The following is a 26,085-nucleotide window of genomic DNA, read 5'->3' on the forward strand; positions in this document are numbered from 1 at the left end:
GGTAAATTCGTTTCTGATATTATAACAAATTAAAAAATGAAAATGCCCTACTTGAAATTCTGAAGATTTACATATTATACAGTCAATCCCAAACTCTTGACTTCCGGTGCCCATAGCTGGAGCAGTATCATTTGATTTCTGATTATCACTGTTATGAGGACTAGTCATGTACCGAAGTGTTTTTAAAAGTAACAAAGATACACTAATTACATGGTAGAATTTTCCTCTGCTTTTTGTTTTACTTTGAAGTACACTGTTACAGTTTGTTTATGCTTTTATAGCCCAGTTAGGAGACTGTTCGGAGTCTACATTGATTAAGATGAGCCTGGGTTTATTGGTCATCTTTTGTGAATTTTAAGATAACAAAGCCCCAAAGTATAACCTGTGAACATGCAGTAATCCTAACTGGATACTTTATGTAACTCTTCCAGGTTTTATTTAGAAAATGAACAACGTATCAGTAACTCACGTCCTTCTCATGCAGCTTAGTTCTCACTGACTATTAGAGAAACTTTTGGTTACAGTTAAAGTGAAACTTGGCTATTTCATCCTGAACTGCATCTATGGCATGGATTTAACACTGGCCTTCTTCTTGTTTATTCCTCTACCTGACAGAATATGGGGTGGGGGGGAGCCATAAGTACAATTTTGCAGTGACCTTGTACTTGCCAGGAGGTTGGAAGTAAGGTTATTATCAGCAGTTACTTTGGTATCTCCTCCTGCAGAATGGAGGGTCCTGTTGCCATTCTTTGATGGTGAGGGAAAAGAGAATATCTAGATATATTTACTTTTTTACCTCAGAACAGGGCAGATTACACATGAGTTTTAGAACTAAATGGCCCTGCTAAACATGTATTTGATAATTAGGAGTTCCTCGTGTTTCCATGAGCCGGATGTAAATCATCTGTTGGAAACTGGAGTAATGGTTTTCCATAGCAGCTTACTGTGGTCAGCCACCTGCAGGTCAGCTGTAAGATGCAGAGAGGGCGTCCTGGTTGTATTGGTTCCTGTACCCTTACTGGTTGTTGTTTTTAATAGCACCCCAGTCGTTAGAGTCCCAAATCAGGGCATAAAAAGCTGTCTTTAGCCCAATAATATGCCTAAAAACTGGAATGACAGGATCATACGCTCTAAGTCCATTAAAGAAAACCTCTCTCAGAAAGTGTGTGTTCAGAGTGCCGACTCGTAATCAAATCTTCAGCAGATCTGACACGGGAGTAGGGACCACATTTTCTCAGTCTTGTCCCTTACAAGAGTTCCCTCCTGTAGCCCGGACCAGGACCACGCTGAGCAAAGGAATGAGGTTGGGGTTGTAGAAACTAGACCAGGAGCAGAGGAGAAACAAGGCAAGACCCCTCTGTGGGCGAAGAGGTGGAACAGGAGCTGGAGGTTCTGTGATCAGCCTGGAAGAGGGGTTCACGGGAATGGGGAGATCAGAATGTGTCCCCATCCCTTCGTCCGTTTTCCTCGCCCCTGTTTTAGTTCCTCCCTCCATTTGTTTCTTTCTTCCTCCCTTGCTTTTTCTTCCTAACTTTTTCTATTACTGACTGAAAAGCAGTTGTGAGGGAATTTAGATGATGTTCCCTTTTCCTTCTTCTTCAAACTTTCCTGACTGCTTTCCACATAGGCAGTGGTAACAGAAAATGAGATGCTTGGGAGATATGTGGGTAGGGATGGACAGCAGGATCTGTCACAAGCTTTTCATGAGCATGCTGCCCCCTGGTGGGTAAATGCACACACACCAGTCCCCTTTGCCCCCTCCCCTCCTCCCCCTCCCCTCACCGTAGTGATTGTACACTCAGCTAGCCAGCTTTGAGAAACTTGCTACAGTAAATGGAATTTGACTCCCACCGATGTGAGCTTTGCTGCTGCTGATATTGCAGCAGGTAATTTTTCATCTTTTAAACGTGAAATTATATTGTAACATTGAATGTGCTTTCACAGATGGCCCTTAAAATTATGACATTCTCCCTTTACCCCCTCTCTCTTCGGGAGTCACTGTAGTTAACTGCATCAGAAACATCTGTCTGAAGGGATGTCCCTCAGTCACACTTACACTGGGGACCATCTAGTCCCTGTGTGCACCAGAGTTCTTGGTGAAAAGAATGACTCTGCTATGATCATTTAATTAAACTCCTTTGCCCCTACCCAGCTGAAGCTGTCTCCCCACCACTGGAACATATTTAAGTCACTTCTGAATTGAGCATCAAACAGTATATTCTTTAACACCAGATGACTAAAGGACCTTACCTCAAATTTTCACAGAAAAGCTGGAAGTTTCTACTGACAAACCGGTTTGCCATAGTACAGTGGTGCATGAAAAAGTTTAAGGTCTGTGAGTCAATAGTTCAGTCCTTCTGTCTTTTATCAGCACTTTTAAGTGTTATCAAATGCTTGTAAGGAGGATAAAAGTCATTTTTGATTATCCTAACCTCAAAAATCTTGAAAAGTAAGCTAAAGTTTCTAATTTGCCAAAGTTCTGTAGTAGCATTCAGGTTTTAAAATGTCATTCTTTTTATGCTTTTTATATAAATATTAATATTTGATGAACTGTGGGCTCAAACTCCCAGTGACTTTTGGAAGAAGTCTGATCTTCTGTTGTTGGTTGCTGTGGCCATTCTTTGTCAGCACGCTTTCTGAAGCCTTGCAGGAAAACCACAGTGTAAAGACTGTGCAGACAGGAACTCTGACCACTTGTAAACATACTTATGCCAAGAGACATGCAGAAAAGAACAGTTAACCGGGTGTATGTAATTGGCACTGAAACCATTCAGGGTAAGAATCTAGGAATACTTTTTTGCATTTTGTTCTTTGTGTTCATGAAAGGCAGCTTCCATATAAGGAAGAACAATGAAAAGCTTTCATTGTTGTCAATTCAGCAACTTCATTCTATTGAGCTATTAAGCAAGATCCCATTTTCGCTAATATTTAAAGAGGTCTTAGAGCTTCTATTTTTAGGGATGACTGAGAGCTGCAGGAGGTAATGTTTCTGGGGGATATAGAATAGGCATTTGGAAAAAAGCAAACTAAGGAAACTGGAAAATTGAAATTATGTTATTTAACACTTAGCAACCCAAATAGTTACATAGTACAGAGTGTACTTTCTCAGGCCTTGCTATTCAGAGCAATCCTGTCTCTCTCTCCCTTACACCCCATTCTTCCTTTTTTCTTTTTCTGTCTCCCTTCCTCTGCATATTTGATCACAAGTGGTGGGGAGAGAGAGGTGACACCAAGAAAATTATGAAGCAGGATATGGCATCATAATGGCAGAATATAATAAATAAATGGACAGTGGGTAGGTTAGAATTTGGAATGTGGAAAGATGAATATATGTGTGTCAATATCTGATGCTTATACATTGTGGTCGTAATTCTCCTGTTTCTTGCCAGTAATTGATCTGTCCCTTTTTGCTAAGCTGTTTTCACCCATCTCAGCCCTAACTGGGAAAGCTGCCTGTTCCTTAGTGTTCTTTCATCTGAGCCTTCACCTCCTCTTCAGTGTACCCGTTCTCTCTTTGTTACTCTAAATCTCTAGCCCCTGGGTTTCTCCCAGAAAGCAGAGCCTGTGACGTGGGCTTCCTGGATGTGGGCTTGCTTGCAGAAAGTTTACGTTAAGAAGTGATTCCCAGGTACAGAAGCAGAGGGTGAGCCAGGAAGGTAGGATGTATCATCAGCTGCCGTAGGCAGCCAGGGTCCCATCTACTTGCAAACAAACGAATAAAAACACTGCAGAACTACACAGCCAAACAACAGAAGGGGGCCACATTTGTGCTCGCTCCTGTCGTCCACTGACCAAGGGTTCCCCTTTGAGACTGACTCTCCAGCACATTGAGGTCACGCAGACATGAGCACCCAGTGATTCCCATACTCACAGCAAGAGCTGAAACAGAAGATGGACTAATAGGATGTAAGGAGGGGCTGAAAAGGCATCCCAAACCCCTCCGTCTGCAGTTTCAGTTCTGTGTTTCTGGTTGCTCATGGAGATCTCTATTTGGAAGTTCTGCCTTCAGTACATCCCTGACAGGCCCCAGATCAAGGTTGTTATCTGATCCCTCAGTTCCCTGACCAAAAAACTAAAAGTGGAAATGGTTCAAAATACTGGTCACCTTTAATGTCATTGATCTTTGAGAAGGATCAGGACCTTTGCTTCAGCTGTTTTGCTTAGACCTGGAACTTAAAGTGGTTCCAGTCCCCAAGGGAGGAGAGAAGAGGGAAGAGGGAAGTCTCCACCTGCAGCTGGGACAGCCTCTCCCAGCCTGGTGGATGGAAAGGGAAAAAGGAGGCTGCCTGGAGGGCCCGGGGTGTGCTGGCCCTCGGCACCCTGCCTGCTCTGCTGCCACTCTGAGGGGGAGGCTCCACAGAGCGACAGAAGTGGCAGAATTAAGTCGTCCCGCCTCCTGGAGCTGTGCTGCATCCTCCTCATGTTTCACGTGCCCGACACCAGCACAGATTAAATCTAAAAATACTTTGAAACTGGAGTTAAAAGTACTTTAAAAAGCACCTTTACTGAAAACGGGGAAATCCCATGGATGTGTGGCCTTATCCGAGCACCTTACTTTAGCTGAATACGTGATACCTGCACGGGGTTCAGTCAGGAGCCCAGAGACCACCACCAGCACACCTTGTACCTGCTAAGCGCCTCGTTACCATTTAGTCACCAGTCAGGGCAGTGCTTACAGCGTCTGCCTCATCATCTTTCAGCGAGCGCAGGAGACTTCAAACTCCCTGTTCCCTACAAAAGAAGGTCTCGTTTTGGTTTATCATTCAAGCCCTCATTCCACCACCGCCACCCACCTCAACATGTGAAACGCTTCCTCCCCCGTGAACCCTTTCCTCCAGCCAGCGACTCGCTGCTCCTCAGATACTGCAGAAGCACCCCCGTGCCTCTGTCCACCTGTCCATCCTGATAGCCTAAGTATCACTTAACGGTTTTCAAAGCTTGGTCACATACAGTGGCCCACATGCACCTCATACTGGCCTCTGCAGTGGGCGGCCGCTGACTTTTATCCCCGTTCAGTCAGGCTGAATGACTCTCCAAAGTCGCAAAGCTCTCACAATACCTTGCATTAATGAATTTGCTTTCTTTTTTTTTTTTTAATTTATTTTTACTTCCTTAACAAATAAATAGAGTTGTTCTATACTTTGAACCGTTCTGTCTCAGGTTGCTGGCCTTTGTTACCTAAGGAAAGTCGCCTCCTGGTTACATACTGCTTATTTTCCCAACAAGATAGAACAATAAAAACAAAATTTCCCCACCCCTCCTGAAATGTGTTAATATTTATACAGTTCCACATTGTATTTATGAAAGCAAATAGTTTTGTAGCCCAATTATTGTAGCTTTTGTTTGCTTCTATCTTATTTAATTTTTTTTTTTTTTGGTTTTGTGTGTGTGTGTGGTTTTTTTGTTTTGTCTTGTTTTTAACCGCTAGAAAGTTCATTCAGCAAAGATTTATGGAGCTCAATGTAAGGCAGGATGTTAGAGCTTACAAAGTAGAATTCTTAAATGATTTTCAAAGCCCAGGAAGGAAGTAAAGTTGAGCATAAGTGCCAAAAACATTTCTAGGATCAACCTAAGGATGTGATTATATAGTTAAAACATAAGCTGATAAATCTTTGAATTAATGGTAGGAATTCTACTCGGTGCCAATTTTAACTCAGGAAGAAGAGAATTGCTATTAATAAAACCTAGATCCTGTATCTAGAAGACATTTTAATTTTGATTTAAAGCTTAAGTATATTTTAGAGTGGATTTACCCATAGCCAGAACGAATTTTTTTTTTTTCCCCTTTTCACTAACAGAGATGTAAGACTTTCACTTTGGGAATGTTTTGCTCCTTTAAAATGGTATTGTTAAAATGCTTGCGAAAAAGAGGAAAATACGACCATCTCAAACATAATATCCACATTAAAGCATCTTTACAGAATGGATTCTTTCCATATTTGTGGATGCCAGGAATAAAAATGGTCGCATCCCATAGAAATACATTACCTGAAGCTCAGGGAACAGTGGTTAAAAAAAGAGTCATTACTCAAGGAAAATAGATTGAAGCCACTGAAGTAAAAATCAGATCTATAAAATAACCTTGTAGCCAAACGGATTTCAATTTTAAAAAATATTCTTAAAAGACTCATAGATTAAAAAAGGATGAACTCACTGTAAATAAATTACGTAAGTAAGTTATTTGTAAAGACATTAACCTAGGCCTCCAAAGTTTCCTTCAAAATATATTGCAGGTGTCTATTTCAAAATGGTGGCTTTAAACATTGAGCGATTTAAATAAGGTTGTGAGTATGGAGATTATCCTCCTTTTGTTCTGCTGGATTAGGGCTAATTTCATGTTTCTCAGTAAATAGACTTTATCAGTATTCCTGAAGCCAGTGCTTAGCGCATCAGTCAGTTTAGAAATGTTGTTTCTTTTTTTGTTTTAAGGGAATGTCAGGTACACTTAACATCTATGTTAGTGTCCCAATTTGTTTTTCCTTTTTTTCTTGTTAATCTGTCTTTCTCCCTTGAAGAAAAAGAGGAAATATTACAGTCTAGCTACATCTTTAAAGTACCATTGATTTGTCTGACTATATAACAATAGTAGTATTTTTCTAAAGTTTTACCTTTAGAAAATGTATATGGCATAGACAGTTTGTTCCGACTGCTTAAAATTTCAAAAGTCATAGATCTCCATACTTCTGCCCCATCAGTTATAAGGAGACTTATTTACATTCTTCTATTTAGAAAGTCACTTCAGATTTTCCTGCGTCCTGTTAAACAATGAGTGCTCTCAATAGGTAGTCATACCCTTCAGTCTCAGGTTCTTGGACTTTGAGATGTGCCTGGAATGAGAGTGGAAGGCATTTACATTGTCATTATCCAAACGACCTGTTTAATAAAGGCCCTTGCGTTCCTCACGGCTTCACCCGAGGCATGTCAAATTCTTTAGCCTTTTATTTTTGCCACACTTCTCAAGAGCTTATTGATCTAGACATAGGAGGACGCTCGTGAGAGATGGATTCCTTAGTGATTAGGCTATCAGGGTTTTGGGCTATTGTTAAGACTGATTCCCACCTTTCAGATGCTTTTCTAAGGCATCGTTAAGAACACAGGAAAAGTCCATTTTCCATTTAAATGGAAAATGACAGCACTGAAATGGGTCTTCTCATTGGTTATCAGTGAAGGACAAAAGCTCTGTAGGGTAGATAGAAATCATACAGACCGCTTGCTTTAAAAAAAAAAAAAAGCTGTCATCGCAGGATTCAGACTCAAGGAAACTCAGTAGACAGAGTGTGAGCAAACGTCTTCCCTTCTGGGAATGAGGTCTGAATCGCAGGAGGTTATACTTACTTTACTGGCCTGGAATTTGTAGACTGACTATCTAGCATAACAGCCACTAGCCACGTGTGGCTATTTAAATTAGTTACATTTTTATAAAATAAAATGTATTTCCTCAGTCACACTAGCCGCATTTTAAGGGCTGGTGAGGCCTTATGGCTGCGATGTTGGACTGTACCGACAGAGACCATTTCCGCCATCACAGAAGGTCCTGTCGGATGCTATTCTAGACAATTTATTATATAGACTTTTTAAAGAGCAATTAAGCCACTACTGAACCACTTCTTATACTTCAAAGGAGATAAGGAAATTCATCTTCCTAAGGATGGATGATATGAGCGACTCCCCTGGCTCGGCTCTTCCCCCTTCCTGCCCCTCCCCCTTCCTGCCCCTCCCCCTCACAGTTACTCAGGAGCATCTATCTCATGGATTACAGTATCCTGTACCTTCTGTGTTCCTCACAGGTCTAATTTCTGAGGGATAGAGGTTTTAAAACGGGTATTAGAAGTTGCTAGAATAAAAAGAGCAACTGGGTAGGGGAGGGTATAGCTCAAGTGTTAGAGTGCATGCTTAGCATGCACGAGGTCCTGGGTTCAAGCCCCAGTCCTTCTCTAAGAACAGATAAATAAGTAAACCTAATTACCTTCCCCCACCCCACCCCCCAAAATAACTGGCAGTTGGATTCCTGACTGATACCTCCAAAACCCCCATGATTCTGCTGAATCCACTAATATTAATACGGAGATTCAGTTGCTTTTTTTTAAGGAGGTGATTTCTCTCAATGCTGTACTTCATACAAAGACAAGACCATTTTAATCTACATGCAACATACTTTCGTTTTCATCTTTTGATAGTTGCACAGATATCTTGACCAACATTTGGTACCAACTCATCAGGACCTTGAGAAATTACCTTATTGGTGATGGCTGAATTGGTCCTCAGTTACTTAATGTGGTGTCAAGACAAGATCATGGCCCTCAAGCCTGACTTTCTGTCAGGACTACCAGTGGACCCTCAGGAAGACAGAAGCAAAGCGCAGTTCTCAAGGCCCTCTGCCCCCAAGTCCCCAGTCAGGGCTGCCAGAGCCCAGCCAACCCTGCGTGTTTGAAAATCCCCCTAGGTGATTCGCTTTTCCCCCCAGTCAGGTTTGAGAACCACTGAGATACATAATGACAAGGAACCCCAAAGAAAGAGGAGTTGTCCGGACTTTTTTTTGAAACGAACACTCTTAGTGCTTTCCAGCCTTGGTCATGAGTGGCACACGTGGAAAAGTGACTGCGTTTGTGCCACCTTGACAGGAACTAGAGGCAGTGCTGCCGGGGGCTTGTTTAGGCCTTCTGACAGCTGAGATGGTCGCATCTCCACACACCCGAACCCTTCCCCAGCCCACAGGTGTCTGTTGGGAAGTTCCACTCGACATCCTACCAACGATGACGTAGTTGCATAGAATTGTGTTGAGTAAGTTTTTTGGTGATGGGTTTTTCAATCACGGTATTTCCAGCAATAACATCAAAGGATGCTTTATGTTCGTTATTAACCCAACACACCTCAAAACTGAGAGAGAGGCTAGAGTTAAGTGTCAGATTTTTTAGGTAGTTTTTGTAAACCTTCGGACTTAACAAATTTCAAGTAAAAATATGTTTTTGTTGTAAACAGAAGTATATTGGCATTACCGAAGTTTTTCACTTAACATTTTCCAAAACATTTCCACTTACGTCTTCTTACTTGTTGCTGAAGTTAATTGCGAAAAAGAGTATAATGCCTGACTCATACATTCTCATTTTTATTATTATAAAATAAGGGAGCTTTTATAGTAGCTTTATAATTTAGCAATTAACTGGGACCTAAACCTATATTACCTTTTACTTCAAAGAAGGAATTGAAGCAGGAAGCGAAGCATTTAACTCATTTTCAAGTAAATTATTAAACATCCTCCGCGTGCTAATTAGTCTTTCTCTTGCTCTGATCCCTTAAAAAAGACATGTCAGCTGTGAGCACACTATCTTAATGCTGTCTAGGGCTCTTCTTGTATTCAAGCCAGAAGAGAATTGTTGGATTTTTTTTTTTTTTTAAGAACATGAGCATGAAATTCTAAGTTGCTCATAGAGCACTATGTATTTTTTTTTTAGGTCATGTTTTACTGCTTTAATTCAAAAGCTATTACATAAAGCGTACATAGCAAAAGCCAGATAGGATGTGCTGTTCAGTGTAAGTTACAGAAATGAGTCAGTTTCTAAGTATAAAAATACAGGTATTTCAGAGGTGATTTAGTGAGAGAAACCACCAGCCTGTTTCTCAGATCTATTTGGAAAGAAAGCAGATCTAGTATTTCCAAGTCAGTGAGTCAGGAAAGACTGAAGGTTCAATCAGATCATTGAGACTGTTTGCTAGGGACCTTTTTATTGTGTTTAGCTGGCCTCAGCTGTCCCCTGATGCACGCAAGGGCAGCACTGCCACATACAGGACCACTGCCTGCGCAGGTCTTTCTTACAAGCCCACTACCCCGTCATCCTGACAGTCCTTCGTCGGATGGGTATGATGCCCAAGGGAATTCCAAAATGGTCCTGCAGTGTCTGCCTTTCTGTAGATAGACTTACCCCATCTCTCCAGCTTGAGTACAAGATCCCAAGGAGCTGAAGAACATTCTCTGTTTTACATTTGACTGACTTGATCACCTTGAGAAAGAACCTTGTAGTTGCTTTTGCCAAAGACCTCTTTAGATGTTTTAATGACACTGTCAGCATCAAAGATTTTCAAGTTGCACGTTTTGATTATCTAGGAATCAAGATGTCTCTTCTTTTCAAGCTCCTCAAGTAATTCTGGGTTAAGAACCACTGGCTGAATTAAACTTTGATTTCTGAAGTAGCCAGTAATAAAAAGGAAAAAAGAAATTATATGATAGGTATTTACAGATGCATTGGGATAACTTACCTTTTTTAGCTACTTTACATTTCTTCCAGTAAATTTCTGAATAAAGGCTGTGAGAACAGTTTTCTAGATATGGGCCTCGCTGCCCTCAAGGACTCCAACAGCCTTGAATGTGATACGAACACATGTGCTAAAATGTTTTTTTAGCCTCTTTGTGTCACCAAGGCCAGAGGATATAGTTGTTCCATTAATTTGGTTTATTTCATGTTTATATATTTTTATCCTTGAGTCTTTAATAACATTTTTTTAATTAGAAAAGCAATGTCTACTACTTAGTGGAGAAAATTTGGGAAATGTAGAGAAGTATAGAGAACGAAAAAAATACTGATCCACAGTCCCACAATTCACAATGATTGCTGCCAACATTGGTCATCCTTTTGCTGTTCTAAATTGCCAGCTTCCAGAGATGCCTTCCAATTTTAATATTCTGGGATTTGGTAAGACATTTGCAATTTTTCCTAATGAAAAACAGCCAATTCCAGAAGTGAACTCTGAGATACTCTGCAGTTTGTATACTTTAAATGTTGTTTTTTTCAGACAGAGAAAGACAAATTCTCCGTTGTCACTTTTGTGTGAAATCTAAAATATAAAACAAATGAATAGATAAAACAAAACAGACTCACAGATACAGAGAATAAACCAGTGGATACCTGTGGGAAGACAGAATTGGGGAGGGACAATATAGAGTTAGGAGGTTAAGAGGTACAAAATATTGTGTATAAAGTAAATAAGCTACAAGGGTATATTGTATAGCACAAGGGATATGGCCAATATTTTATAATTTTAAATGGGCTGTAATCTGTAAAAATGCTGAATCACTATGTTGCACACCTAAAAATAATGTAATACTGTAAATCGACTATACTTGTTTCTAAAAACTAAGTTTTTAAATGTCATTTTTTCTTTTAGTGGTTTTTTGTTGTTTTTTTTTTAGTTTTTCTGTTCCTAAGTCAGTGTCTTTTTGCAAGAGCCCTGCTCAAAGACTTAATATTTAATGATCTTTGACGGGTAAATTAAATGGAGACATTTTTTAAATCACAAACATGTCTTCCCTCTGTAACAGGCACATTTACCCTCTCAAAGTATTCTGCTAAATAAATCAGGCTTGATTACCCTTCTGCCTTCTCCCTTTTAAAATACATTTTAAAAGTAAATTCTTCAGGCCTAGAGGATGAATCCTAGCCATTGATCTGTACCATGTTGAAGCTCCATTTAAGGGCGCGCTGTATCGACAGACCTAGCCTCCTGACAGTGGCCCATTTGTGGTGCCAGGTTTCCAAGGCTCCACGTGCAGTTTCAGTTTGACTTTGTACGTCTTTTACATTTGGATACTATCCGATCTGCATTATTTCTTAAACATCCGTGCTCTTGATTTTCTTTTGAGCCCCCTACCACTCTACCCTCCCACCCACTTAGTCTCTGATTCAGGTACTCTTCTGCCCAATATTCATGGCATGCTATTGAAAAATAGGAAGTTTAGATAAGATTGCTTTGAGAATCAAGATTAAATAATTGTAAAAATAGAAGCTTAAGTTACTTGTATTAGATGGAGTGTCAATTCAGTCCAATGATTAAGCCAAAGCAAAAAACAGTTACACTGTTTTCCAGAATCACCATTTGATTAAGATAAAATAACTAACATTCCTTTAAAACATACACTTTAAAATATAAAGAGGTCTTAAATTTCTGTAATAAAAGTTTTTCTACTAAAGAAAAATTTACATCCATAGTTGTCTGTTTATAAGTTACTTTCCAACACCGTAAAAGTTTATCCTGTGCGACATAGCAACACAGTTGTTTCCTGTGTGCGTGAGGTGTCACCTGTAAAGGCTTTGGTCCCTTATTGAATAACTGGGAGGGAAAAAGGTTTGAGTTTAACTGATGTGTAGAAGTTTGAGTTTAAAAAATGGATAGAGGCATAGATTTTTAAATAAATTATTTAACTTGAATAAGACTTAAAAAAAATAGATTAAACCAGTCACAGGAGGTTTCTAACTTGACAACCAAAACAGATATTATTAACATGAAACATTGATAAGTAGGCTGGGAATAAGATTGCCTAGATATACAGTTTTCAAGATTTATTTTTTACTTATACATTTAATCTTAAGTAGTAAACTTTTGTTGCAGATTTAGCTAAATCAGTAAAGTAGCATTTGTCAACCATGATAGAAATACTTATTTTCTATAATATGATGGATGGAAAGTATATAAATTAATAGTCACAAATTACAATTACAGACTTGTCTGCTTACAAGTGGTGCAAACTTTAGTGGCCTTTTTACTCTGTCTATGTAATGATGATTGTCTTTTGAATGCTTTGACTCTTGAGTCCAGAGCCTGCTAAAACAAATATTTCTCTAGAGGCAGTAATTAAAGTGCAATATAGCTGGAAATGTGAAACACGGTTTCAGCCTTTTAAGGAGCTAGGGAGATTCACTGAGTCTTTGATAAATAAATTTTAGTTTGCATGTCCTTGAAATCATTATACATACATAGTGTTATATTGTGAGAAACTCCATAATAGAGCATATATAAATGTTTGTTTAATTTTAATAAAATGTGATTGTCTAAATGACAAGATATACTAATGTACTATAAAATTTTAATATTTGTAGAGAAGTAGTTTTTTTCTGATCACCCTTAAGAATTGAATATCATTTTAAGCTTTTACTGAATAAGTAATCGATTAAATTGTGCCGTTTTTTCCTCCTTTTAAGTTTGTAGGTTGTTACCTTTTAATTTATCCTTTGAACCTTGATGCTTTATCATCTATTCTGGTATATGGAGGAATATTCATTAATTGACTATATTGATTATGTTTATAAAGTAAAACCTATATTGCAATGAGTAATAAGCTTTTTTATAACCTTGGAAGTATTTTGCAGTATTTAATATTTGTTTGAAATGGTTTAAGTAAGTAAATTCTGTACAACCTTGGGATAAAATGTGAACTACACTATTAGGAAGATATTAAAGTAGAGACTATATTTACAGTGTCGTCTTTCAAATCTAGCCATGCTGTAAACTGATGTTTGCTGTATGCTCCTCCTGATTTGAAATAGATGAAAGAAAATGAACCTATTATCACCATGGTTCACACAATGATTGAGAACTCGGCGCTAAGACCCCAACTGTACCAGCAAGTAAGGTCTTGGACAGTGAATGATAACTGCTTTATCATCTGCAAAACCCCTCAGTGACAGTTTTGGTTTATCTTCAGACTTGCTCATAACATTAGTCTTTTTCTTATTCCATTTTTTTTTTTTTTTTTGTTTATGTCTTTTTGGAAAACCGCAATTCATCCATGCTTTTCAAGATGCTGCAGCTCTTCGCATGGCTTTGCTGAACATTTTGCTGTTGAATATTAAGTGTGCCATTTTCCTGCAGTTTTTGTGAAGAGTATTTGACTGATACGTACTTGGAGGTCTGCAGTACATTTGCAAAAATTTTGCTAGACTGCCATTAATTTCGATTAACTCTAAACACGTTATAACTGATTTTTAGGGGAAACTTTAAAAGTTTTTTTTTTCCTTTCAGGGACAGCCTCCCCCCTCCACCCCGTGTTTTAGAATAGATCATATTTGCATGGGAGTTATTTAATTTTGTTTCTGTACTGTGGTATGTATGGGGAAACCTACAGGTAGCCGTTCCTTACCATACTGGCAGTGTCTTCTCCCTGTATTCTTAGCACTCTTCTGTAGTCATCAAGACAGTCATAGTTTTCCCCATTCTTTTCCCCAACTCAAAATACATGCCATGTGTTGGCTGGCTTTAACTTAGGAGCTCGGTAATCTGCAGATCTGCAAAAGAAGTCATTTGTACATTTCTCTCCAGTTTGTCTGTATTTCATGGTCTAAATGTTCTTAGCTGTGTGTTTTGCAACATCAGCTTCTTCCACTTCAACACCCTGAAATTATGTGGCCTCTGACCTGTTACAACAATTTAAAAATCATGCTGAAGAAGAAAATTAACTAACATGAAAAATGAATATATATTTTGATTGAAATACGTAAAAGCACCTGGTAAAAAGAAGCACCTTGAGCTCACACTTGGCTTTAAAGGCTCTGTTTGCTTTCGGCGCCCTGGGGTCTGCATCACGGGCCCTGGACCTTGGAGAGTGAAACAGTCAGTGGGAGGATGACTCTCATGTCTGAGTACAGTTTTTAAACCATTTAAAGTCCGTTATTTAATTGAGCATAGTTTTTAATTTGCAGTTAGGAGATAAACAGAGTATTAAATATTTAAAGTTAAATAGCTTTACTTTTCAAAAGGAAATGGGTCTCACCACCCTTACAGTCACCAGATTATGGAACCTTCTTGACACTCCATTCCAAAAAGCCACACTGAGAACCTTAGCCCTTGTTCTGGAATTGATTGCTATCTTTTTCAGTGCCTGAGGCTGTCAGACTATAATCTTATATAATGCTAATTGATGTGAGATCAAATGCATTTTTGTGCTAATGGATTGTGTTTTCATTTTTCACATTTTGCCTTTTTCCAGTAAGAATGAGAGCCAGGGTTTTCTGTTTGGTTTGGTTTGGTTTTTCTTTTTTATATCGATCAGTAGTCAAGGTTGATGATGCAGAAGTCACTGGGGATTGAAATCACTCAGTTGCACTGAAAGTTCTTACTGGAGTTTTTCAAAAATTGGAGATACCTGAAAAAAAAAATGGCGGTATCTGAGACTGATCTTTCGTATAAGCGTCACTGACCTTGAATACTGCAAGAGCAATAGATTTAAATAAATGCATTTCCTCCTATTACTACTCGAAGGGAAAAAACAAATTGTACAGGAAAGGAAGATCTGAATGCCTCATAGCAACAGCTATGCCTGGATATGAGATGAGAGCCAGGTAACCAATGTTGACAGTCAGTGCTGTCAAATCTAGGGAGCTTTCTAAGGAGATGTTCCTTTTTTTTTTTTTTTAAATCAGCCAATAATCAGTCAATCATTGATGGATGAAAGTGACAGACACATTTCTAAAACTTTGTTTTTAAATTTCTGTAAATTGAAATTAGATCTTATTTTTTTCTCCAGATTTCACCTTTTCATGTTATTATTCGAAGAAAATCTTTATGAAGCTTATTTGTACACCTGGGATGGTTTGCTTTTCTGACAGCACATTGCAATGTTGTATTACTAGGTTCCTAAAATTTAGCTGGAAATAAAGTGGCAATGTAATGTTTTATGACCTGTTATTCTGAATCGTAGCCATTCAGGTTTTCTCTCAGGAGGACCTCTATGTTTGTATTTTCCTAGAAGAAAGAGGACACCTGAGAAATTACCGAGGCAGTAATTTTCTTAAAATTAGTCAAATAAAAAGGACATAAATCAAAGCAAATGCTAAGTGAGCATCAAGTTGAAAAATTCCTCTGTGTATCATTCTACCACCTTTCACAAGTGCAATTTTGTACCAGGATTTTTATAACATAATTAATATCAGCAAAATTAATCACATGATAAATAATTATTTTAAAGGATACAGACTAATTAGCAAATACCTACAGCTCTAAAAGCATTTTTGAATTTTTATAGGATTATAATGTCTAATTTTATCAAATATTTCCTCAAAAACCTTTTTTGGGGTTTGTATATATATTTGTATACTTTAAAAAATATTTATACATATATATATTTCACATACTTAAAAAGGATACTATAGAAAGTTGAATTTTAATTGGCAAAGTGATTTTAACTTAATGCCAAGACAGTTTTTTTAAAAGATTATAAGATATCGTCCTATGAAAAAGTTATTTTTTAAAAAAAATTATTAGGGTTAATTTTTAAATTGTATTTTATTTTATTTTTTTAGTGTAGGTACTGGGGATTGAACCCAGGACCTCCTGCATTAAACCGCTGAACTATTTTCAGCCCCTCAAAAAGTTGACTTTCTAAATAAAATACAGCATATATCCTTATATAGTCAGTAAAGTCTATATAGTACATTCTCAAATTGAAGCTTATAATTGCTACATAGCCCCCTTCACTTGTCTAGTGTTGCTGAGGTACCTCAAACAAAAGTATTCAAACTCAGAGCTTTTTTGCTAAAGATAACTTTGAAAAATCATTTTAGAAAGTATTATCATGAAACATTACTTTATGCAGAACTTGAGTTAATCAAAATATTCATGAAATTACATTTTTCTTATTAGTAGGATTTTCATATTGATGATAAAACAGCGAACTTCTATTTTAGATGGAAATTTTTTTAATAAATTATATTCATCTTTTCTTAAGAGAAGCCTCAGTAATTATTATCAGCAATGGAAAATAGGCTATACTTAAAAGTTAATTATTTAAAGAATAATCTTATTTTCCTATGGCTTTCTTCTGACAAGCAAAAGCAATGTATAGTGGAAGGTTGATTATTTTAAGATTTTTACTAGTTGGTATCTAATAATCTTTATTGAATAATTTGATGGAAGGTTTAAATAAATTTTCAGTGGTATCAAAAATATAGGTACAAGAAAATAAATCCAACTTATATGTGTAATATTATTTTTGTGGCTTTAAGGATCAGTCACTCTAAAAATTATAACTAAACAATACACATCTTTCTTTTTTATAATATGCCAACTGATATGAAAATGACTTCATAAATTCTTTAAGTAAAAATAGTATACCATTGTCCTAAATATTTATTACAAGTTACTAAATTTCCATTTTTAAATATTTGGTTTTTTTTTTCTTTTGACCCTGAGACATAGGATACAATTCATATTTTAATCTAGACATAGCACTATCCACTAGTTATGTTCAAATTATATATTCCATGGTTCAGTAAAGCTATTTGGCATTTAACTTTAAATATTAAATAAACAAGTATATGTGACATTAAGTGGCTGACAGATTTACGTCTTTAATTTCTTATAAATGAGAAATTTTAATTTTGGCATTGTCTCACATCTTCTATCATGGATTTAAGCTTTTTTTATTTTATTTTATTATTTTATTTTGGGTTTGTTTTTCTGGGTTTTTTTTGAGGGAGGTAGGTAATTATGTTTATTTACCTATTTTTAATGGAGGTACTGGGGATTGAACCCAGGACCTCGTGCATACTAAGCATGCGCTCTACGACTGAGCTATACCCTCCCCCTGGATCTAAGCTTTTTAAAACTTAGTTTTTGTTACTTTTTTTGTTCAGAAAGAAAGGAGTATGAATTCTCTTCTTGAATCTAGGTGCTTTAATTAAGTGACAGTTACTTCTCAGGACATATTCAGTGGTCTTTATTTTAAAATAGTTTACAAGTATTCTGACTTTTGTCATTAAATTCATTTTTCATGTGATGTTCAATTCTATGAAAGTTTTGTTGTTTAATAATCACTATGCATACTCTTAAGTAGTCACAGAATCATTTGCATGAGGTACGTGAAAGCAATGTCTTGAAGTAACATGTACATCCAGGATTTATTCTTGTTATATTTGCAATGCTTACATTTTTAATCTCCTGATTCCCACATTTCTAGATCCTTTCAAAGTTATCTGCTGTTTAAATTATGCCTCCTTGAGATGTAAATGTCAAGCAATTTTTTTACAGAGAGGGCATATATAGTTACAGCTTATCTATTCTTATGTATTTGTATATGCATATATGAAATTTAATTTTCCAGTCAAGAATGTAGTTAAGGATACATTACTCCTACCCCTACTTTGAGTAAACATGCAGTGAGCTCCAGTTACATTTTCTCCTACTATGTTTTTGTTACTGGCTAGCAGTCAATATAAAGTCAAAAGACAGAATGAAGTACTGGCTGCAGGTGCACTAGGATGTGATCTGTGGTATAACTGTCTGGGGTGGCTTATCGAAATCTTGGTAGGCATAGTCAGAAGTGAGGATTGACTTGACCAAAAGGTATTTGGAAGAAAGCTGAAGAAAGGATGACTAAATACAAATGGTGTCAGCAAATCCATACAAACTTTTTATGAAATGTGGCTAGCCATAGCTTATAACATAGACTTTCAGTTTTAAGAGGTTTTGAGTGCTTTTCCTCTTTTTGATTAAACCCATCCTTTTCCTCCATTATCTTTTAGTTCTTAAGACAGAAGAACAAGATAAGTCTATATTGTGTATGTGTGTTTATATATTATGTATATGTATACAACGTGTTATAGGTTTTGTTAATAAAATTGTACTCCGATGTGTTGGCATTTGAGTGTACACATACACAGTTGTGTGCTTATGTGTATACTGTGAAGGGTGGTTTTGACTGTTGAAATATGCCTGATACGAAATTCGATTCAATACAGTCGCTTTGATTGTATTTGTCAATTTTTCATTAAAATAATGTGTGTCTTCCAAATGGAAAATGTAAGATGCTGTATAATTTTGTTTGATCAGCTTACTATTTTGTTTGACAAGCTTCAGTTAACATCATTCTTATGTATCTTGCTTATTGTATCACTGTTAAATATTTTTCTATTTTTGTAAAGCTCTGTGTTTGAATTAAACTTAGAGAAGTATAAGAATCGTTAAAAATCCCATTTTTGTTTTTGTTGTATAAATCTAAAATATTAACTATAGGCTAAATAAATATATTCTTTAATTATTTTTAAAGTTGCTCTATGACATTTTCCCTTATAGCTGTCACAGGATGAATGTAGAGGCACGTTGTACAAATACAGACCTGAAGAAGTGGACATTGATGTAAGTATTAGTATGCTGTCTGTTAGTGTTTTGCCAAAACATTGGAAATAAGCATAATAAAAAATTTCCTCTTCCTCTTCTGCCCTCCAAAATGACATCAGATAAATAACATTTTCTTCTTTTGCATCTAGATTCAGTTAAAAATCCTTATTCCCTTAAAAAAAATAAACTTCATTCCCTGATTTATTCTCTGCCCTCCCCCACCCCCACCCCCAGAGTTAGCTTTTAAACATATTTAGAATCACTTAAATAAAAGTAAAGACTTTCTGATAAAAAAAATTATGGAGGATTGAGGACAAGGGAAATTGTCCGTCTCCTAGGGAGAGTATCAGCCTCTAGAAATTCTATCACTGTGTCCTTCTGTTATTGTTGTTAATCATAGTTTAAATTACTGACTTCCTTAGTTATATCTCATTCTTCCCTCGTTTCCCTTGGTTTTATTCCACTGAGTTGTACCTCCTTCTCATTTCAGTATATCCCGTTTGGTGTGGCTTGAGGTGTGTTGTCTAACAAAGATAAAGAAGTTACCGTAATAGATAAATGGCAGAGAGAGTGGAATCTCCAATTTCTTGCTTGTCATTATGCAGTAAAGTTTGGGACAAATGTACAGTTTGTCCAGGGTTTTTATTTTCATACATATGATGAACTGGCTTACTGCTGAATTGAAATTTTATTAAAGTAGCCTCTTCTATTTCTATAATTTAAAAATTGGGGTATTACTGAGAATTTAAAACACTAAAACTATCGAAAGTGATTTTTCTCCTTTAGCAATATTTGTATTTGTATTATTGCAATTAGAAGCAATTTTTAAATTTACATTCTTTCTGAAGAACATAAGAACAAAACTTTAAAAGTATAAAAACAGAATCCAGTCTGTGTTTTAGTTAAGAACTGCAAATCTTACTTAACCTATCCAGCAGTTTTTAGACAATATCTTAACCACATTAAATGATTTGTTAGTCGCATGAGACCACCTAATTGCTAAAAATATTTTGAATTATGTAGGTTAAATTGGATGGTTGAAATGCTTTTTTACTTTATATGCATTTTTAAACATTCTCTTTTTATAAGCTGTATTTTAATTTTACTGATTGAAATAAAGATGGACCTAATTAGGTGTTCCAAGGCTGTTTTAAACGTGTTTTCTTATGATGCCTACCCCCAGTTATGAGAAATAAAGAATTGCTAACAAAAGACATCTTCTCTTACAACCAGGCCAAGTTAAGCCGCTTATGTGAACAAGATAAAGTGGTCCATGCTCTGGAGGAGAAACTTCAGCAGCTCCACAAGGAGAAAGTAGGACGGTCACGTTTATTATCTACAACTGATGTTACTTTATATGATTATTATCAGGACACTGATAACTTAAGTAAAAAAGAATTAATTCAATGATGCAGAACATTAAGTGTAATCATTTTTATTGTAATAGTACACGCTTGAGCAAGCTTTGCTGTCAGCCAGCCAAGAGATAGAAATGAATGCCGATAACCCAGCAGCCATCCAGACCGTGGTGTTACAGAGGGACGATCTGCAGAACGGACTGCTGAGCACTTGTCGAGAACTCTCCCGAGCCACTGCCGTAAGTAGCAGGTTGTTTTTCCTAGTAAGGCTCACTGGCCTATTATGCAGTTCTTTTTTTTGTTTTGTTTTCTAATTCAAACTTTTTACATTGATATAATTGTAGATTCACATGCAGTTCTTTTTTTTTTTCTATTTAATTTGTGTTTCTATTAATTAGACTGTCTTTAGGATTGTTACTTATTATAACAAAAAATTAATTTTTTATTGTAAACTAATAATAACAAAAATAACAGGATGATCTTTATTTTTTTCTTATTAGTGGGCATTTTGTTCTTTATGAAATAGTTTTACAGGGAAGATAAATATACCTGTTTATATATTGTGAAAATGAAAAGTTCTTTAAAATGTTAAAATTTATTTCATTAAGAAAATAAATGTTTTGTGGATTTTAAGGGGACTTAGAATAATTTTTGGAAGGTAGTAATTAGATTCATTAAACCAGTCATTTGAATAAAAAGCTCCTGTGAAATGCTTTTAGGAAGCCGTCAACATTACCATTTCATAGCTGCAGTGTGATCTAAGTTTAGATGATAGTTTTGAGTAGGAAATATAATTAGCGGAACCTTTTAACCCATAGTCAAGTTACTTTATAAAGAGCCTCTTTGGATTACCAAATCTAAAAAGTTTTACTTAGAGTTTATAAATTGAATGTTTTGTGAATTTAAACAGTCTGCTTTAGATCCTATGATGCAGTCATTTCTAAACATAGTAAGAGCACCTGCCCAGGCAGCCCTTTGAAAGGGAAATCTTAGCAAAAGCCACCTGGTAGAGAAAACCACTCACACACTTTTGTCGGTGACTTCAGTGGGCTGTTTAGAGGGCAGCTACTTTTTAAGAAGGTCCACAGACAGAGGTGTTTCCAAGCTGACAGGCTAACAGAATCTCAACATGGCTTCAGTGCTAAACACTAAAGTAACATTCCAAACGGGAGCTATTTTTAAAGGAATATACCATGGTTTTAAATAAGTCAAAACTTGGTTTTTGTGATTCTTAAGTTCCTTGTATTTAATATACCTATCCTTTTCTTTAAAAATATTTATTATTATTGTCTCATTTGAGTTTCTTAATTATACTGTGATGATTATAATTTTTTTAAGAATTTAATATCTTTTCAGTTGTGATTTCCTTGAAATCAGGACCATATCTCGTTCATCTTTGTAGCTCTAGGATTCAGCACTGAGTGATTTAACTGAATGCCTTACCCAGTTGTGTTACAAAGCTGGTAAATGCAATGTCTAGAGGTCAAATCCAGGTCTTCTAACCACAGTCCCAAACACTTAGATCTGCACGGCTTACTACAAAATAGTCATAAAGAAACTACATGAACATGAAGTGTTGTCTACAAGGACATAGTCATTTAGTCAGTCAATGACAGGGTAGGATTTGGAAGAAAGGGTAAGTGAAAGGTGGTCCATACAGGACAAAATGCCCCAAACCATAGCCCAGAGATGAGAATGGGGGGATATGTTTGGAGAAGCAGGAAATGGAATTGACTGGCTGACTGGAATAGAAGGTGGGAAATATGAGGTAAGAAAGGGAAAGAGGGGTTAAGCCGTTGGGGCCAAGCTAATGAAAAGCTCAGTATCTCTGGGACAGCCCAGAATTAAATTAAAATTTGAAATTTTAATTTCAAATCGAAATTAAATTGGAAACTATTTCATGATTTGGTGTCTATTATGGAAAAGTTCTAGGGATGTGCTGTGTTCTGTTGAACTGTTATTTCTTCACTTAACCAAATAGGTTTAGTAACTCAGATCTCATCGGTAGACTTAGAATTTGCTCCATCCCAGGGTAGCTGCAATTCCCATGACGTTTATCAAAATGTGTTCAAGGAAATTAATCATGTTTGAGTATCACATTTTCTGGTTGTTATCCCATATAATCACTTTCTTGTTTTTTGGGGTTTTTTTTTCCCTTTGCCTTCAGCATTATTCAGTGGTTATTACAAACCCCTCAATATGTTCTTCTAAGACATGTCTTAATGCATAGAATAGAAACTGTGTTATTTGTGCCTTTATGTAAATATACTCATATTTGTAACTTAAGGCTACGAATGATGCATTTATAACAACATACTGGACATATGGTTGGCACTTGGTGGCTGTTGGTTAGATTTAAATTCTAATTACACTGATGCCAGCAGAATCCCAAAGGATTCCACTCATTCCTTCAGAGTTGATCTGGGGCTTTGGTTCAAATCCAGGTCCTGAGGTATAAAAAGATAGGGCATAAGAGGTATAACCTTCTGCCTCTACTTTTTATCTAAGCCTAACAATTTGAGAAAGATTGCTATAACAATCAGCTATAACCTTCAAATTTTTCACTGTGTGTCAGTGTCTTAGTTTGGGTTTTCTTCTGAAAGCAGAGCCTGTGATGAGGACCCGGGTTCAGAAAGTTTAATTGGGAGATGATTGCAGGAAGCAGAAGTGAGGGAGTGTAGAGGATGGGACAGGGAGGGAGAAAGGCCGGTGGAGGTTTCACTGCCGAGTCGGTGACCTCCTTGAGGGCAGCAGGGGTTTGACTCTCACCCCCGGGAACTGGCTGGGGAAGTGAGCAGGATGTTTCAGAATTTCCCACTGAAAGGAGGAGGCTGGAGGATCTACCAGTCATTAGTCGAAGTTGCCCCAGGGTCCTTAATTCACCCACATCTCCAAACCGCCTTAGCTAACTTACCAGGAGCACCAGTTCCAAAGGAACTGAACCACAGCTCCTTGAAATCAGGTGGGCAAGGGGATAAACATCTACAGTCCCCTTTCCTGGGGAGTTTACATTAAGCTCCCAGTCATCCTGAATCGTGTCCATAGATGGCTCACACGTTTATCCACTGCAGAAAAGGACCTGTTTATCAAATAATAGTAAATATTGTGAATATTTCTGGAGCGGTTTATTGGGTGCCAGATTCCATTATAAGTTCTTTTACATGTACTTAAGCCACATAGTAACCCTTTGACAAGAGTACTACTATGTTAAAAATAGGAAACTGAAACACAGATTGCCTAGGGTTACACCGTGTATAAGCATTATGTATAGGCTCCCATTAAACTTACTTGTGTTCCAAACTGGATTCTGCATAGGAAGCCATGAGTAAATGGAGATTTTTTTTGTCTCACATTCTCATTCTCAATGTACCAAAAGAGCTACTGAAATCATGGTTACAGCAAAGTGGAATCTTTTACAGTAGATCTACCAGTGTCCATGAATTGTCATGGAATACACTTTGAAGGATTTTAAGATGGTTTTTAAATATCCTGGTTATTTCGTGATTATAGTACAACATCCCTGGAAAAAGAGACAGCCGGCTGTGATACGCCTCCTGATGTGCTGCAGTAGAAAGTACCAAGCCACACTTGTAAGGCTGGGCGAATCAGTGGCCCATTCTCTTCAAATAAGTAGCAAGGGAGAAGAGAGGGGCGTAGGGAAATTGTTACAGTTAAAAATACTTTTAAAAAGGAATACTTATTAGTGATTTAAATAGATGAGAATTTGCCCATTCTTTTTTTCATTTGGGTCTCTTTTCTTTATAAACACATACCGAAGTATTTATAGATGAAATGATGTGATGCCTAGTATTTGCTTTAACATAATCCCAAAGGGACAGAAAATAAGTGCTATGAATGAAATCAGATTCGCCGTGTATTGATAACTATTGAGTTGGGGTACAGTGGGCTCCTTTTGTTTATATTTGGAAATTTCCACTGTATATGTCCGAGAGGGGTTAAAAGAAAATCCACAAAAATGCTAACAAAAGGATGGCATAATAATAGATTTTTTTAATCTTTTCCTGTGTTCTAGTTTTCCCATTTTATAATTATAAAAATGTATTATATCTTCAATTTGTACAGTAACCATTTTCTTTGAGATGGAATATTGTTCTGTTTCACAGAGAAGATTAAGGGAGAAACTAAATATATCAATTAAAGAGTATAAATAGCCAATAAGTTAAAGATTATAAGTAGCCAGAAAAGTAGAATGACTATAATTGTTATCATAAACTAGAAATTTAAAATAAAGGTAGCTCTGTAACCATGCCTGATTTAGTTGAACCTCACTTTATACGGTTGAATTTAGTCCCTTTTAACACCTTTTTTAGGTTTAAAAAAGCCAATACAGTATTCATTATTAGATAGAACAGTAAGGTATTATGTCATGTGCTTAGTAAATAGTGATTTTTATTTGAGATGCGTTTATATGCTAAGGCAAGAATAAAATCATAAAAGACATATCCTTTGTTAAAGTTATTCAGATTACTAAGTACATTCTTAAACTCTGTGCCAAGAAATCTCTACATCCTGAAGGTAAAAATGGAATTAACTTTTTTTTGATTGATCTCAAAAATCAACTGCTTCTAACACCCAGTTGATAGAATTGTTGGGTGATAGTGGCCAAAATTAATATTTTTTGTGCCTAATCCCCAAAACATAATAGTAAATTTAAACACTGCAGTACTTTAGTTTTCTAAGATTTAGTAGTGGGTATTAACCTGTGATGTTTAAAATTGCTAATAGTTGTTGGAGCTTAACTTAAGAAGCTAATAAATAAATAATCACACTATATATTGTTCCTTCTCCATTATGAAAGGAAAATCTACCACCAATTCTTTACCAAAACCTTATGCTTCAAATTTAAGTAAAACGTAGAATAATGAATTAATGTTTCTTGTATTAATTCTCAGAAATACTACTTGAGAGGCACACCAGTCTCTGTTAGCTTAAGCACAATGTAATAATTACTTACATTTATGTGTATCATATTGTATAACTATTCCCATGGGTAGATTTTGTTAATTTGTAGTTGGTCAATTTATGCCATTAATTCTGGACAAGAAAAGGAAAGTTCTTATTACATTAAAAACTTGGAAATAAATTAGTCCTAATCTCTTCTTGATAAAGATCACAATATGTAGCTGCTATAGCTCTGTGGTTAGGTATTAAAATCCTCATTCATCTTTTTTTTTTCCCCTCATTCATCGTTTTGGTGGTCTTGGATTTCATTGCATCTGAGTACTGCAGACCTCCTTGAAGTTTGGTTTCTTTATCCCCAGCAGTGGCCAAGTCTTGTCTTAATACAGACTATGAATAAGTAACCATATTAAAATTTACTTGTTTACACTTTAAACTTGGACTAAGTCAAATTTTCTTAAAGTTTTCTGCCATCTATCAATTCCACATGTGCACGCACACACACACGCACACTTTTTTTTAACATTTGTCAGAGTACAACATATTTTCAGAAAAGTACACAGATTAAGTGCACAGATATGGCTAAACCCTTCCTGGTGACTGCCTCTTCCCCAAAACGCCATTACCTGACTTTTAAACTTTGTTAGCTTTGCTTGTTTTTGAACTTCATAAAAGTATAATCATATGGTACATACACTCGTATATACTCTGTCTTCTTTTAACATTGCGAGGTTCATCTGCATGGTTGCAGATTGCAGGATTTAACTCATTCCCTTAACTGTATGGTGCAAAAATCCATGTTTGTATTGAAAGCACGGCTATGTTTCCTGACTTGTGCCTGTGATTTTAAGATAATTGTATATTTGAAAGTCATTATGCCTTTTAATTGCCTTAGTGTACCTATATATTATCTTCTTGACAGAAA

At 36.5% G+C, this 26,085-nt stretch overlaps 1 protein-coding gene across 13 annotated transcripts in view; it reads left to right on the top strand.

Annotated features, from left to right (window-relative positions):
* PLEKHA5 (pleckstrin homology domain containing A5) overlaps nucleotides 1-26,085 on the top strand; it is a 211,389-nt gene that overhangs the window by 163,061 nt on the left and 22,243 nt on the right. For 6 of the 13 annotated variants that reach the window (XM_074357667.1, XM_074357652.1, XM_074357653.1 and 3 more), the window contains 5 exons: nucleotides 13,317-13,397; nucleotides 18,288-18,323; nucleotides 18,838-18,900; nucleotides 20,116-20,196; nucleotides 20,330-20,479. In XM_074357667.1, the coding sequence (XP_074213768.1) occupies nucleotides 13,317-13,397; nucleotides 18,288-18,323; nucleotides 18,838-18,900; nucleotides 20,116-20,196; nucleotides 20,330-20,479 (411 nt within the window). Of the gene's footprint in view, nucleotides 1-13,267; nucleotides 13,398-18,287; nucleotides 18,324-18,837; nucleotides 18,901-20,115; nucleotides 20,197-20,329; nucleotides 20,480-26,085 lie in introns of those variants that run through there. The other 7 variants (XM_074357661.1, XM_074357662.1, XM_074357655.1 and 4 more) reach the window with 2 other exon arrangements.

This window comes from Camelus bactrianus, chromosome 34 (genome assembly GCF_048773025.1).
Source record: "Camelus bactrianus isolate YW-2024 breed Bactrian camel chromosome 34, ASM4877302v1, whole genome shotgun sequence".
In the NCBI taxonomy this organism is placed as follows: domain Eukaryota; kingdom Metazoa; phylum Chordata; class Mammalia; order Artiodactyla; family Camelidae; genus Camelus; species Camelus bactrianus.